This window comes from Gopherus flavomarginatus, chromosome 10 (assembly GCF_025201925.1).
Source record: "Gopherus flavomarginatus isolate rGopFla2 chromosome 10, rGopFla2.mat.asm, whole genome shotgun sequence".
In the NCBI taxonomy this organism is placed as follows: domain Eukaryota; kingdom Metazoa; phylum Chordata; order Testudines; family Testudinidae; genus Gopherus; species Gopherus flavomarginatus.
This window is the reverse complement of record NC_066626.1, coordinates 21,667,246-21,682,255: the sequence shown is the minus strand read 5'-3', so window position 1 is coordinate 21,682,255 and position 15,010 is coordinate 21,667,246. Positions and strand designations below refer to the sequence as shown.

Here is a 15,010-nt window from a genome sequence, read left to right as displayed (position 1 = left end):
GTTGCAAAAAAAAAAGCAAACATCATTCTGGGGTGTATTAGCAGGAGTAATGTAAGCAAGACATGAGAAGTAATCTTCTGCTCTACTCCGCACTGATTAGGCCTCAAATGGAGTACTGTGTCCAGTTCTGGGTGCCACATTTCAGGAAAGATGTGGAAAAATTGGAGAAAGTCCAGCGAAGAGCAACAAAAATGATTAAAGGTCTAGAAAACAGGAGGGAAGATTGAAATAATTGGCTTTGTTTTGTCCGGAGAAGAGAAGACTAAGAGGGGACAGGATAATAGTTTTCAAATATATAAAAGGTTGTTTACAAGGAGGAGGGAGAAAAATTGTTCTTCTTAACCTCCTGAGGATTGGACAAGAAGCAATGGGCTTAAATTGCAGCAAGGGCGGTTTAGGCTGGACTTTAGGAAAAACTTCCTAACTGTCAGAGTGGTTAAGCACTGTAAGAAATTGCCTAGGGAGGTTGTGGAATCTCCGTCATAGGGGACTTCTAAGAGCAGGTTGGACAAACACCTGTCAAGGATGGTCTGGATAATACTTTGTCCTGTTCTGAGTGCAGGGGACTGGACTAGATGACCTCTCGAGGTCCCTTCCAGTCCTGTGATTCCAAAATGTTGATATTTGCTATATTTATCATGTTAAACAGCTTCACCGTCTCTGGGGAGGGACTTGCCCATACAAAACCAATACAAGTCTTTTAATGCATTGTTGTTCAGTAGCTTTGACCAAGAAGCACCATATTAAGGTGTTGAAATTAATTTAAGCAGTAAAAATTGTAAGTATAGTCATTTCAGTGTTTCTGGAATTGTGCAAAAAAAATACTTTTTCATTTACCTCACCTACAGGCTTACAGCACCACTTGAGAGCTCCTCATTATACCTCATGTAAACATACATAAAATAAGCTTTCAAATTATGTGTAGTGTGCATGTGTGTAGGGTGAATACATTAAACTCCCGAATTATGGACCTTTTTGGAGAATTGCTGCACATTTATATAGCTTTCACGTAATATAGATGCACCATCTGCTTATTCTGGAAGTGCCATGATTAATAACAATTGTAGTGAAAATGCTTTTCATAATAACCACATTTGAGGGAATGTAACAGGCTTTGACAATAATTTTTTCACATATTTTTCATAATGAAGTGTTCAAGGTATGAAAAGAGCCTAAAGCCAGGTCTGTACTAGAAAACCTGGCAAGCCTTCCTATTGCAGCTTCTACTGGCAAAGAAGTGATTTTGTCAATATATCTTATACCAGTTGGGTGAGCAAAATAACCTATACCAGCAAAAGCACTTTGATGCCCGTATAACCGCATCTACATTTGGGCTTCTGCCAGTATAGAAATATTGCAAAAGATTACCCCACTCCCACTCCCATGACATTACTTTACCAGGAAAAATTTCAAGTGTAGACCTGACCAAAAAATTCCCTATAACAATTTCAAATTTCATGCAATTTCTGTCGAAATGGTTTCTCAAAAAGTGTTAGAAGTAAAAGCACCAATATAACAGGATAGTTACTTTTGTGTATAATGTAAATTTAGGAAAATACTTGATTGCAGAAAAATACTTCCTAATTCCTGTAACAGGAACCTCCAAAATGTCCCACATAAACATCGTATTGGCAAATTACCACAAGCCTAACGGCAGCCTTTTACTTCACCCCTGCTGACAAAATGGCACAGATTGAAGCCTAGATTCACATTTATGATAGAGGTGTTGCTTGCAGAGACTGCAGTACCCCACATGCAGTGCTTTATACTGAAACCAGCATAAACTCTGTGGGTTTAAACTGAAATGTTACATGCTGGAACCAAAGTTTGCGTCTCCATGTAAAAGGTGAGGATGGCTACAAACTTCTTTGAGAACACTGGACTACTTTTGTCCTGCGCACCATGTTTTAGGCTTCCTTGTGCCTATGGTTTACTTGTAGTTGTTTGTTTTTATTAAGTGAACCAGAATGTCACTTTGAGGATCCTTTTACTCATTAGATATGACTAATGATGATGGAATGTTTTCAGCCATGCTGAACAATTTAAACAGGTTTTGTACTGATTTCACATACTGCTAGTTACATTTCAACAGTTCTGATAAACTATCTCATGGATTTTTCATTTGTAGCTTTTTTACAGGAAGTGGGACGGGTTTCGAGGCCTTCATTACCTACTCTGGAACGCTGGTGGTTGCAGTTTGCACAAAGAGAGAATATGCAACAGTGATGCTGCCAGAGCATTGTTTTTGTGATTCCCTCTGGGTAAGATCTGCTACTTGCTACTTAAATGTACTTTGTTTAGGACAGAATAGCCTTAGCTAAAGAGAAGCAACTGATAATCTTAACAAGTGATTTAGTTTTTTTCTCTTGAATAAAGACATGTTCCACTTCTAAAGATAAGGCCTAATCCTTAAACATGTGAGTAGATCTTATTGTGGACTTATTTGTTTGATAGGATTTTGAGGGCAGGATGAGGGTATGTTCCTGAGTGTGATTTAACAGTGAGAGGCTTTTAGGAGTTTCTGTTTTTATTTATCAGATGGCTGAGGTAAATTGTTGTCTCCATTTAATAATGCTGCTGGCTTGTGAAGTTAATTTGTTCCTTAATATTTATGCTATTGGATGGTTATTGTAAGTCTAATTATTGTCAGAGGGCTTAGAAGTTGTGTATATGTTTTTTAATGGTAAATCTAAATAAATGTCAATGTGGCTACTTAGGCAAGTAATGATTACAGGATAGGATCTGTAGTCACAGAATCATAGAAATGTAAGGCTTGAAGGAACCTTGAGAAGTCAATTCCAGGCCCTTGCATCGAGACAGGACCAAGTAAACCTAGATCACCCCTGCCAGGTGTTAGTCCAACCAGTTTTTAAAAACCTCTTATGATGGAGATTCCACAACCTCCCTTGGAAGCTATTTGATAACTATAAGAAATCCTTATAGTTAGAAAAAAATGGCTATTTTTAAAATCCAATTTAAATCTCTCTTGCTGCAAATTAAGCCCATTGTTTCTTGTCCTTCCTTCAGTGAACCTGGATAACAATTGATTGCTGTCCTCTTTAATAGCCCTTTACATATTTTAAGACTGTTAAGAGATTTGCCCCCCCCCCCCCCCATCTTCATTTCATCAGACTAAACATGCCAAGTTTCTTTAACCTTTCCTTATTGGTCAGGTTTCCTAAACCTTTTATCACTTTTGTTGCTCTTCTCTGGACTCTAATTTCTTCATATCTTTCCTAAACTGCCCAGAATTGGACACAGTATTCCAGCTGCGGCCTCACCAATGCTGGGTAGAGCAGGATAATTGCTTCCCTTGTCTTAAATATAATAGTTCAGTTAATTTTGCAACTGCATCACATTTTTGACTCACATTCAATTTGTGATCCACTATAACCCCCCCAGATCCTTTTCAGCAGTACTACCATCTAGCCAGTTATTCCCATTTTGTAGTTGTGCATTTGATCTTTCCTTCTTAAGTGTAATACTTAGCTCTTGTTTTTATTGAATTTCATCATGTTGAATTCAGACTGATTCTCCAGTTTGTCAAGGTCTTTTAGAATTCTAATTATGTCCTCCAAAGTGCTTGCAATCCCTCCCATATTGGTGTCATCCACAAATTTTATAAGCATACTAATGGTTACTGTCTCTGCAATCTCTCTGTAAAGGGGCTGTGTCAGTGTTATGGTAATTCTCTATTCCTTTGATGTTTTTTAAGGAGAAGAAACATAAATGCAGCTGGATCAGTTAGATGGCTCCTGAGTGGTGGGATGTGTTACAGGAACTTCTAAAGTTTTATAAATTATAATTTAGTTCAAAGTCTACGGCTTAGAAAATGTGAATAAGTTACTCTGTTGCCCCATCCCATTCCTAAGGCTATATTTAGGGACTGCATTGCATTATTATGAAGGGCGTCACGTATATCTTTTTTTCCCCAAAAACCTTTTTGTAATAAACACTTTTTTTAAAAAAGGAAGGCATTGGTTGATCTAATCTTCCAGTGATGCTATAAAAGTTTGTTGTCTGCTATAATGTCTTCACCAATTTAATGGTCGCAATGTTGAGCAGACATGCAGAATTGTTTTGTTGCATTTTAATAAGAACCTAATCAAATTGTACTGTTATTGCCTGTCCAGCACAACATAACTATTGTTCATATGCCTGGAAAGAGGCCCTTTGGTCAAAGCTTTGTCTACATCTACGTCAATGGACAACAGAAGATCTCTGCCCCACTTAGATTTCCTGCCATGAATGAAGTAAGTCTGTTCTTCCCATCAGACCACTATCCTAGGGATTTCTTACAGAACAAAGGTTTGTTAAATAAACAGTCAGATAAAACTAAGAAATAAAAAGGGAAAATGGGTCATCCGTGATTAAAAACATGACAAACTGATTAGCAGTTTTTATTTTTCAATGTTGAGGATAGTTAAGCTCAACCCAACATGTCTCTTTGGTCCATCTCAAATACAGCAGAATAGAAGAGGACAAGATGTTAACCAAGAATTATCTTTTGATGGTGGTTCAGTGGCCTGTGTAACCTTGTGTTAGCTCCTTTTATGTGAGGTGTTTCTTTTTTTTAAAACTACTGTCACAATTAGCACTAACCGCTTCCCTTGTGTGCAGTCTTTCCAGAGAAGATGGTAGGTTAACTCACAGCGGAGAATGACCGTGTCTCACTAAGAGGTGATTCTCAGTACATTTGAGAGCACACAGGAAGTTTGAGTGGTCTTGCATGTGACCTATCTGTCCTGTATTTGGTTAGGGGATACATTAATAGAGACATTTCTTTTTAGTGCTAACAGCTGATCATTTCTACATGCTAAATACTAAATTAACCTTAATAAGCACAAGCCAGTAGAATGCCAAAATGATTATATGTAATATGTGGATGCTGTTATAAACGGTTGCTCCTTTTTTTGGAGCAAGTCAGTTTTAAACCTGGGCTTAATGTTATGATACTGAGCCATTATTTTTATTTTTATAGGCCCCAGTTCTTCAGTCCTCCTTGGTTTGGGGCATACATTCATATGAGTAGTTCCATTGACTTCATTATGACTATTTGCATGACTTACATGCTTCCTGTAAAGGTTGAAGAATCAAGTACTTAGTTATTAAAAGCAAACAACTGCTGATTGTAAGACAAAACTGTTGATTTTTTTTGATGCATCTGTGACGGTTTAGAAACTTTAAAACATTCATTCAGCTTCTTTTATAAAGTTTGAGGTGGGGGACACCTCTTGCTGCACAATATGGCATGGGAAGATGGCATTGAAGCTTTTTATTAGTGCAAGCAATCAAGCAGAACACTTCATGTGACAAGATTATTGTAGGAGATACATCTTGCTAAAATATGATCCAAGGGGAATGGTCTGCTGGGACAGAAGCCTTGATGCTCCCTGCAGAGGCCAGGGGAACAAATTACTCCTGCTTGGAGAAGGATTAATATGCACTTTCTAGTGCTTTTTGTGCATAATGTACACCAACAATGTATTGCTGTCTTTCTTCACCTGTTTCCTCAGTCAAGGTGGATTTGCTCTGAAAGGTCATTAGATTTAGTTCAACTCACTTATTTTTTATGTTTAATTTTGTGAAAGCCTCAAGGATGTTTGACATTTGGCTATAACATTATTTTATTTTTATTTTTCCTACACTGGCATCTCCAGTCTTTTACTTCTTGCTGCATTGGTTCAGCTGGTCAGAGGACAACCACTCCTCCTCCATCTCAGATACCGGACCCACCCTTCTCCTCCCCTATTACGCCTCATCGAACATCTCTAGGTGGGATTCTCTCTCCAGCTAGTTGGGGCGGACTGCTTGGGAAATCAGAGTTGATCACCAAGCTGATCTCTGCGGGTACCCAGGACAGTGAATGGGGATGTCCAACATCACTGGAGGGCCAGCTTGGGTCAGTTATCATCTTCCATGAAGCACTGCAGCCCTCTCAGGTGAAAGCTTTATATTTGGCAGGTAAGTGGTTGTTGGTGGTGGTTGTATAGTGGGAACATCTACAATCCCAGCTATGGACCAGGATCCCATTGTGCTACATCTGTACAAACACCACAGCAAAAAGATGATCCCTGCCCCCAAAGAATTTACAATCTAAGTACACAGCTTGCACTGTGCCAAACTGATAGATATGTCCTTAAAAATAAACTGTCAGTTTTTTGAGCTGATTCATATCTTTTTATAGTAACACATTTGTTATAATATATTTGCTATATTTACACAGATTCTCCTATTCCCCTATTATGTATCAAATTTATAGACATGCAGAGAAATCCACAGAAATTTATATCCACCAATCCTGAAGAGGTTTTAAAAAAAACTTAGATATCGACCAATTTGGGCTCTCATTTACATGAGTGAAATCTGAAGTATCTCCATTAACTTCGGTTGAGCTACTCTGGGTTTAAGCAAATTAAACTGAAAGCAGAATTTGGCCCATTAGCTGAAAAAGTTGAATGAAAATCTTTAGTTGGGTATTAAAAATTAGGCAATTAAATTATTCAGTTAAAGGCCACAGCTTTATCCATCTCAATTTTCATTTTACTTTTGCATGTGTGTTAAAGATATTTTCAGTGTCCTGTATCTGTTTTATTATTGGTCCATATCCAGTTTCAAAAACCTCATGCAAGAGTCCATGTATTATTTAACAATTAATAAAGCTTAAAAATAAGTCATACTTCTGTGTGATCTTGAAAAGAAAACTAAACTTGTTTGAAGCGTTTGAAAGGCTGAGCTTCTTGAAGTGTGAACCACTTGTATAAACTCTGCAATGTTGAGTGTCTTTTCACATGATTTGTCAACATATGGGCATGTAAGTGAGAGTATTCAAGTGTAGTGCTGTGGTTGATAAGCCACTTAAGTCATTATTCAGCCTTGGGAGCTCATCCTTTAGGATTTACATTAGCAATTGAGAGATGATCTTTTTCAGAACATTTTGATGATGTATATAAAACTATCTTTAAAAAGATTAGGTATATGAGTTACATGATGTCTTATTACTACCAAAAATTGTAAAAAGAATGCACTTTGATAAGTGAATAATCACAGCATTTTAAAATAAATGTAATCTCATTTTGTTACTATATAAAGCTATCTTCAGGATCTGATCTTCCTAACTGCTGGTGATCTTTAGGGAGAGATGATACTCAAGTGTGAAATGGAATATTTGTAAAGACAAAAATTCTGACAATTTTTGAACATACAAATCTCATTTCATATAACTTAATTTGTTTTTTAGCCAGAGGGTTATTTGTAAAGAGTAAAATCTCATGGAATCACAGCGTTATTTTTTAAAATAATCTTTTGGTTAAGGAGGTATGTCAAATATTTGGTCAGGATATGTGTAGTTCAAGGTGTCCTATTTGTATCTCTAGCAGAGTGTAGCGTAGTAAAATTTATTAACACAAACTTTAAATCTAGCATGTACTTAAAAATATTTTACAGGCCCAAACTGTTTAACTCCATGGAAATCCCAAGAGTCTGAAGTGGCAGATCTGCCCAGTAAAGTGCTTCTTCACTATACACCCAAGGTAGTAATCAGCATGTTTTCCATTTGCTTACATACTTTACAGTAGTTTGTTTTTTCCGAAAGGTTAAAACGTTCTGAACAGTAGCTTTAAATGTCTACAGATTAACTTTGATTAACTTTTAGAATGCAACAGGTTTGCTTTTATGGACAATGTTTTCTTTATTCCTTAAAGTGTTGTTGTCCGGCTATGCGGGAAGAAGGACAGGAAACACTGGCTGTGGTTTAATTAGGCCACAACTTTATTCCTAAATGTCTGTGAGTACCCAGCAGATAGAAGTGTACAGTGCAAGTAATTTCATAACAATTTACATAGACACAGGGGGAGTGAGTGCTGTCAGCTCCACCCATCAAGTGAGGTTCGGGGGTGAGGGTTATAAAGGAGAGAGAGTTGGCTCGCTGTCATACCAGTCATAGCCCCAAAACTCCTATTTCTGCTCCTTTAAAGAATACCTCTTTTAAATCCTTTACCAATCCATTGTATCTGATAGCCATATCCTTTCTCCATGGAGAACCTGCACTGGATATCTTCCACATGGAGGCTCCAGCAATTAGCTTGTCTGCTTCCCCCCGCATACCTAGCCAGGCTCCCAGACATCTACTAATATCCTCTTTAATATTGGCTAAAAACTTGTCAGCTCCCAAGTCTGATAGGGTAGACCTTATCCTCCCTGAATCATTCTGATGCCTCCTTTGCTAAGTCTGGATGAGAAATTACCAACCTCCCAGTGCCATCTATGGATTTGGCCACCTCCCTATTCACATAGTCCTGGACTTGCCAACCTGAGGCAGATCTGCCAGGCTTCACAGCTCCCCGCCACACCCTGCGTTGCAATGTGTCAGACCAGATAACTTTTCCCTGGAGTAAAAATTCTAGCATCTGCCCTAAGTCCCATTTAGCTCTGATCAATAAGTCCACCCTTTTACACATTCCCTAATAATTTTCCCTGAGGTGAACCACAATCATATCTGTTTGCCAGAAACTGGGAATGGACGACAGAGGAGTGAGCACTTGATGATTTCCTGTTCTGTTCATTCCCTCTGGGGCACCTTTATTTGGCCACTGTTGGAAGACCGGATACTGGGCTAGATGGACCTTTGGTCTGACCCAGAATGTTTGTTGCCTGCTCAGAGGCCATCAGAGGCAGATGGGCCATCAGCTGTTCCCATAACATGCCCCCGCTCTCCTGGCAGGTCAGGATTGCCTCACCACTAATGTCCAACTGCAATCCTCCAGACAACCTGGAAGCCTGCATGTGTGCCCAGTAAACAATACTGTGACCACAGATCTATATGGCTGTCTGCCTGGCCTGCCAGCATCTGGAATACAGACATAAGGGAAAATTAACACCAATTCCCCACCTGGGGGGTCTCATATGTTCTTTTTGCTTCAGAATGCCTACACCCAATGCCTGAATTACACTAGCCCCCACTACTGAATGATCTTGAGTGAGTGGGAACCAATTCATGTGCTAAAGCCCCAACCCTGTCAGACCCCATCTTAAAACTGTAACAAACTAGTATGTTGTGAGGGGATTCCCATCGTCATGAATCAAAGAGGGACCCATTTTTTCCTGGCCTTATTGCCGTGTATGCCCTCACAGCCTCCACTCTGCAGATCCCAGGCTCATCGCCCTGTTGTAGAATAATGAATTCACCCTTTCCTCCTTGATCTGCTTTTGACATCTTCAAAGTTAATATCACCGATTGCCCCCCTCAATATATATCCCTCAATTCTAAAGCCCTTCCAGAAGAATCCCTACAGGACTCAGGTACTAGTTTGCTGATCTTAAAGCTCCAAAAAGTGCTACTGGAAATGCCTCCCTGACTGTGCAACGTACAAATGTAGATTTGTTCTTGTTACATAAACTGCACCCAGAGATAAAACAATGTAAAACTTTAGAGCCTACAAGTCCACTCAGTCCTATTTCTTGTTCAGCCGATTGCTAAGACAAACAAGTTTGTTTACATTTATGGGATCCTACCTGTAATTCCTCATCCAGCAGTGCACTTTCACAATAAACAGATTGCACTACAGTGCTTACATGAGGTAAATTGAAAAATACTATTTCTTTAATTTAACTTTTTTACAATGCAAAATTTGTAATTAAAAAATAGTGAGCACTGTACACTTTGTATTCTGGGGAATAATTCAGATCAAAATATTTGAAAATGTAGAAAACATCCAAATTATTTAAATAAATGTTATTCTGTTATTGTTTAACAGTGTGATTAAAACTGTGATTAATCGTGATTATTTTTTTAATCTGATTAATTGCAATTAATATTTTTCATTGTTTGACAGCCTTAATGGATGCCTATTGCAGTATTGGACAGAAAGGACTCCCTTTCATGCCCTGCCTCTGCAACCTCCATCTGGTGCTGGTCACACTCTGGTGCTACCAGCCTGGTCATTCTCCTGTCCTGCAATCTGTTTGTTCAAATGTCCTGGCTGTGGGTGACCCACTGCACCTTGTAAGCCTTGTAGTGCTATGGAAACAATTTTGGAAGCAACTACCCAGATGGCTTGAATCAATTCTCTGTTGCCTATCCCACCCCCAAATGCAGCTAGTTCACCATGGGGAGTGTTTGCTTCCCCAGGATTCATGTTACTTCCCAGCAGAGGTAAATCCATTTGGTAGACAGACCATGCTGGGAACTACCTACCCCAGTCCTTGCCCATGCAGTGAAGATCCCACATCCCCAGTCTTCCATGGTCTCTCAAGCCCTGCTCTGTGCACCCTGAACTGGGTTTGGAACTTCCATCCCTCGCTGGAAGGGGGACACCTTCCCTCCTCCTGTTCGCACAAATCTGCTAGAGCCCTGCTCTAATGAGTTTACAACTTTTTCCCCTTTTGCTACAAAACTCTTGCTTCTCCTGCTGCAGGTTGGAGGGAGGACTCCTCTGCCCTCCACCTCCCTGTTCTCATCAATCTGCTACCATGTGGAGCCACCAGAGAGTGAAGTATATGCAGCTGTTCCTGCTGCACAGCTGGTTCAGTTAAGAGGGCTTTTCCTGCACTGGAGTGGACCTGAATAGTCCCCCCTTTCTTCCAGTCACCTAGGGTGGGGGATAGGTCACCGTCCCCACACTAACTTGGTCTGAAGCTGCAGCACTCTGGCTGTCTGTCCTTTAAAGGGGTCATACACCTTTTCCTACAAGCCAGACAATGGCCCCCGCTGCTTAATGTAGGGTGAGGTTATTTTACATGATATTGTGGAATAAAACTTAAAAGAACCACAGCTGGATGGCATTTTGGGTGGTATCACAGTGTGAGTGTTGTGAGCCTGTCATTCTTGCCCTCCTGCTTTTACTGAAATATGGTGTGTTTTGTTTCCCGCCCTTTTAGGGTTGGTAGCTTTTTCTGTGCATTTACTTTTTGGTTAGAATGATTGAATAAACTATCTTCTGGCACCGGTATTAATGCCTCACTTGGTATAAAGGGTATGAGTCAGCACTCTTTCCTGAAGGACAAGTTGATAATCTAACTAATTTCCACTGACATGAGTAGTGTGGGTTCCTGTTTTAGTCCTTGCACTGTCCATAACTAAACTATAGATTGGTGTATTTTATTTCTCATTCTACCAAAAGGCCAAGAATGCTGTAAGTGGTGAAATTGTGAATAGTGAATCCAAGATACTAGGAAATGTATTCTGGGTATCCCACATTGTTCAGATCTTGCCGTTAGTATTGCCACAGTGCTGTTTCCTGCCTTACCTCAGTATGCTATGCAGTCTTTTATGTAAATTTATAGGTAATTCAGTGACCCTGAACTTGTTTCAGAAGTAATGCTGAAGCTCATGTTTTCTTCCTTTTTTAGGCCTGCAGAAACCCAATCTGCCTTGACCTGTCCACAAATCTTTTACATGGAAGACTAACTGGAAACAAAGTAGTGAACTGGGACGTCAAGGTAAATTAATATTAAATCATCACAATCTGATGTAAATACAAAGTAGTTATCATATACTGGATGCTTAAGGAGTGCTAGAAGTTCCCATTGTGCAGGAGCAACACCATGCATAGCAGTGTTTTCAAGGTGAATTAAGCGAATTTTAGGGTTGTGGTGGTGTCAAAGTAAATTTTGGGAAAGCGCAGTCATGCTAACAGTCATAGATGTATGAAAACAAACTTAAAATTAGAATATTAAAAAGTTTTGTGGTACCGCAAGTAATATGTTTTATATTTTGAAAGCATTTTATAATCTCTACCTTTTTCTCCCTAATAATACTTAGTACTAGCGATTTAAATCTTCAGAGTGTTGAACAAACGTCAGTTAATTAATTTACCTTGTCCTCCATATAGGCCAGTGTTTCTCCCATGTCCCCGAAAATATTCTAATGATTTAGTTCTTGCAGATTCGTGGAGAGAGGAAGAGATTCACTGAGTGTGCACCAGCTTAGTCTATTATGTCACTGTTTACCTGTTTATTCACTAACTCACCCATCTGCCAACTCATTAGCGCACACTAATCTCAAAGATCAGAATCAGACCTGCTGTATATAGGAGCAACATTGATTTCCAGGTCTGATTTTGACCCAAAAGTATCATCTAGGCTAGGGCTCACTTACTTGGTGTACAAATCGAAATGAACTACCAAGCTGGAATCCTCAGGTACAAAATATTTTTTTCTTCTTCGAGTGTTTGCTCATGTCCATTCCATTGTCAGTGCGTGTGCTCACCACATGAAGGCGTGCCAGAAATTTTTCCCTCAGTAGTATCCATAGGGGATCGGCTCTGGCACCCTCTGAAGTGGTGCGCATATGCGCTGGTATAAAGGGCATCATCGGCTCACCGCTCCCTCAGTTTCTTCTTACTGCCAGTGATGGTGCTAGAACATCTCCTTGCTTCAGCAAGCTTTTCTGTCTCTACTGTTTGTTTTATAAAGTAGTTTAGTTAATAGTTCCCTTAGTGTAAAGTTAGAAATAGTTAGTCAGTCCTGTATGGGACTCGGCCTAGGTACAGGGAATGCCTCTGTCCCCGGGCTTCAAACCTTGTGACTGTTGGAAAAACATCGCCGTGGAAGCTGCCTAAAGTGTTTAGGGGAAACAAGTGTCACATTTGCAAGAGCTTCAGGCCTTGGACTAAAAAGAAGCGGGACATTCATCTCCGAGTGCTCCTTATGGAGTTGGCTCTTGCACCGGCCTCGGAACCAACGAGATTGCATTCTGCTCCAAGCACTGCGACTTGGTCCAGAGCACGCTGCCGGCACCAACCTGCAATCAGCGCCAATCCGGTACTGGCTTGTGGGAAGGTGCTGATTGAGAAGCCCTTAGTCAGCTCCTGCCACTCCAGCCACGATCAAGGGGAATAGATTGGGGCTGGGTGAATAGCCTGGTGCCTGCCTGGTAACTGGCCACACCTCCCAGTCTTATTAGCCCAGGGCTATTAAGGCTGGGAGGAAGCCAGAGAATGGAGGGGAAGGGAAAGAGAAAAGTTAAGCACAGAAGGAGGTGGGAATCTCCTAGTCTGTTGCGGGCTAGGCCTGTTGTAGGCAAAGTAGCTGTGAAGCCTGTATACAGTTGGGAACTGGTGGTGGGAAACCTACTGAGAATAAAGAGCATGGATGTTGCACCAGATTGAAGTGTCCCTGACTCGTTGAAGAGGGAGGCCAAGGGGCCAAATACCCAGGGGCTCACCGTGGACCCCGTTACACATGGGGGCTTGTCCAGAACTACAAGCCATCACCAGGGTGTTGCAACCCGAAGGTGGAGGGAACCTTGCAGTGGCTAGCCAAGCAGCAGGAGGAGATGCAGAAAGCACTGCAGGCCTTCCAGCAATCCCACCAGGTGGAGAGGCTGGCCTTACTCACCTAACAGGCTGGACAGCCAAAGACTCTCCAGGACTTTATCAGAGAGCAGGCCAATGTGCAGCAGCAGCTCCTGCAAAAGCTGGTGAGGCCCCCAGGAGGAGATGGCACCCAAACACCAGGACTAGGCCTATGTAAGATGGGCCCCGCCGATGACCCCAATGCCTTCCCTTATATGTTTGAGTGGGTGGCCATAGGCACTGGATTGGATAGGGCAACCTGAGCCCTATGACTGGTCCCCTATCTAGCTGGCAAGGCGCAGGCTGCGTATATGTTGCTAAACAATGAACAGGCCAAGGATTATGACATGGTGAAGGCGGCTGTCCTAGACCGGGTGGGACACTGGGCGGAGAAGTACTGACCAAAATTTTGGTCGGCCCGGTGAATGAGGGGTTTGAGGTCCCAAGCCTTTGCCTGAAAGCTGACGGACTGGGCCACATATTGGCTGGACACCCAAATGGTGGGGGAAATCACGGAAAGGGTGTTCCTTACGCAGTTCTACAGGGCCTCTAAGAGGCTATGTAAGTCTGGGAGTGACACCAGCCGAATACGGTAGAGGCTGCTGTTAAATTGATGGAGTACACGGAGGTGAATTTTCCTTGAAAGAAGGGTAGGACATGCTGAGATCTCGAGTGGGGGAGGAAACCCTGAGAGCCCCCCTCCCCTGGGAGAAGCCCTGAGAAGAAGATGGAGGAGGAGACCAAGGGAGTCCCTAGTCTTCCGGAGCAGCTTGTGTACTGGCGATGTGGACAGCCAGGACATAAATGTAGGGACTGCCAGAGATGGAATGTGGCCTAGCCAAGTTTTGCAGCTGGACTGAGGTGGGGGGGGGGGGCAGAAAAAGGAGTGAGGGCTGCCCACCATCCCTGTGTGAGTGAGGAGGAAGCCCCAGAGGGGCTCGGGGGACACGGCCTTGGCCCTCTCACTCATTCAGAGGGGGCTGGTGAAGCCACATTGGTTTATCCCGGGGGCAAGGATGAAGCTGGAATGCATTCAAGGGGATTGGAAGCCCAGGCCCAGAGCAATTTTACCTGGTAATGGATTGGGGTAGTAGAGGAGTTACCATACCCCATGGTACTGGGGACAGACTGGGATCCCTGCCCAAAAGGGTCTGACCTGATTCTGGTGTTGGAAGGTGTGGTGTTTGTGAGCCCACAACCACTGTCTCCCTGTTTTTGGATACGTCTGACCTCGGTTGCGGAGTATGTCTTGATACACTGCAGACTCAAGGGTTATGGTCTTGAAAGGAGCTTGCATTGCATATAAATGTCAGGTAACTCAGCGCCATCTGCCTGGCTTGTAATATCTTCCTTCGCCAACTGTCTGGCCAGATGGTGCAGATGTCGACGGACAGTATGGCCTCCATGTTCTATGTCAACAGGCAGGAGGGAGCTCGGTCATTGGCTCTGTGCCAGGAGGCCTTCCGTCTGTGGGACTTCTGCATCCAGCATGCAATCCACATGGAAGCATCTTGCCTCCCCAGTGTCCAGAACACACTGGCTGATCTCCTCAGCAGGTCCATCTTTTCTCACCATGAGTGGTCCCTTCACTCAGAGGTCATCAGAGTGCTCTTCCAGAAGTGGGGAGTTCCCCGAGTGGACCTGTTAGCCACCAGACAGAACAGAAAGTGTCATCGGATTTGTTCTCTCCACGGCCTCGGCAGAGGCTCACTATC

General features: G+C 42.0%; 1 protein-coding gene across 2 annotated transcripts in view; it reads left to right on the top strand.

Annotated features, from left to right (window-relative positions):
- The window catches only part of NBEAL1 (neurobeachin like 1), a 145,606-nt gene that overhangs the window by 71,526 nt on the left and 59,070 nt on the right, over positions 1-15,010 (top strand). For both annotated transcript variants that reach the window (XM_050969552.1, XM_050969551.1), the window contains 5 exons: positions 2,129-2,261; positions 4,134-4,253; positions 5,661-5,964; positions 7,447-7,532; positions 11,350-11,439. In XM_050969552.1, coding sequence (XP_050825509.1) covers positions 2,129-2,261; positions 4,134-4,253; positions 5,661-5,964; positions 7,447-7,532; positions 11,350-11,439 — 733 coding nt within the window. The remainder of the gene's footprint in view (positions 1-2,128; positions 2,262-4,133; positions 4,254-5,660; positions 5,965-7,446; positions 7,533-11,349; positions 11,440-15,010) is intronic.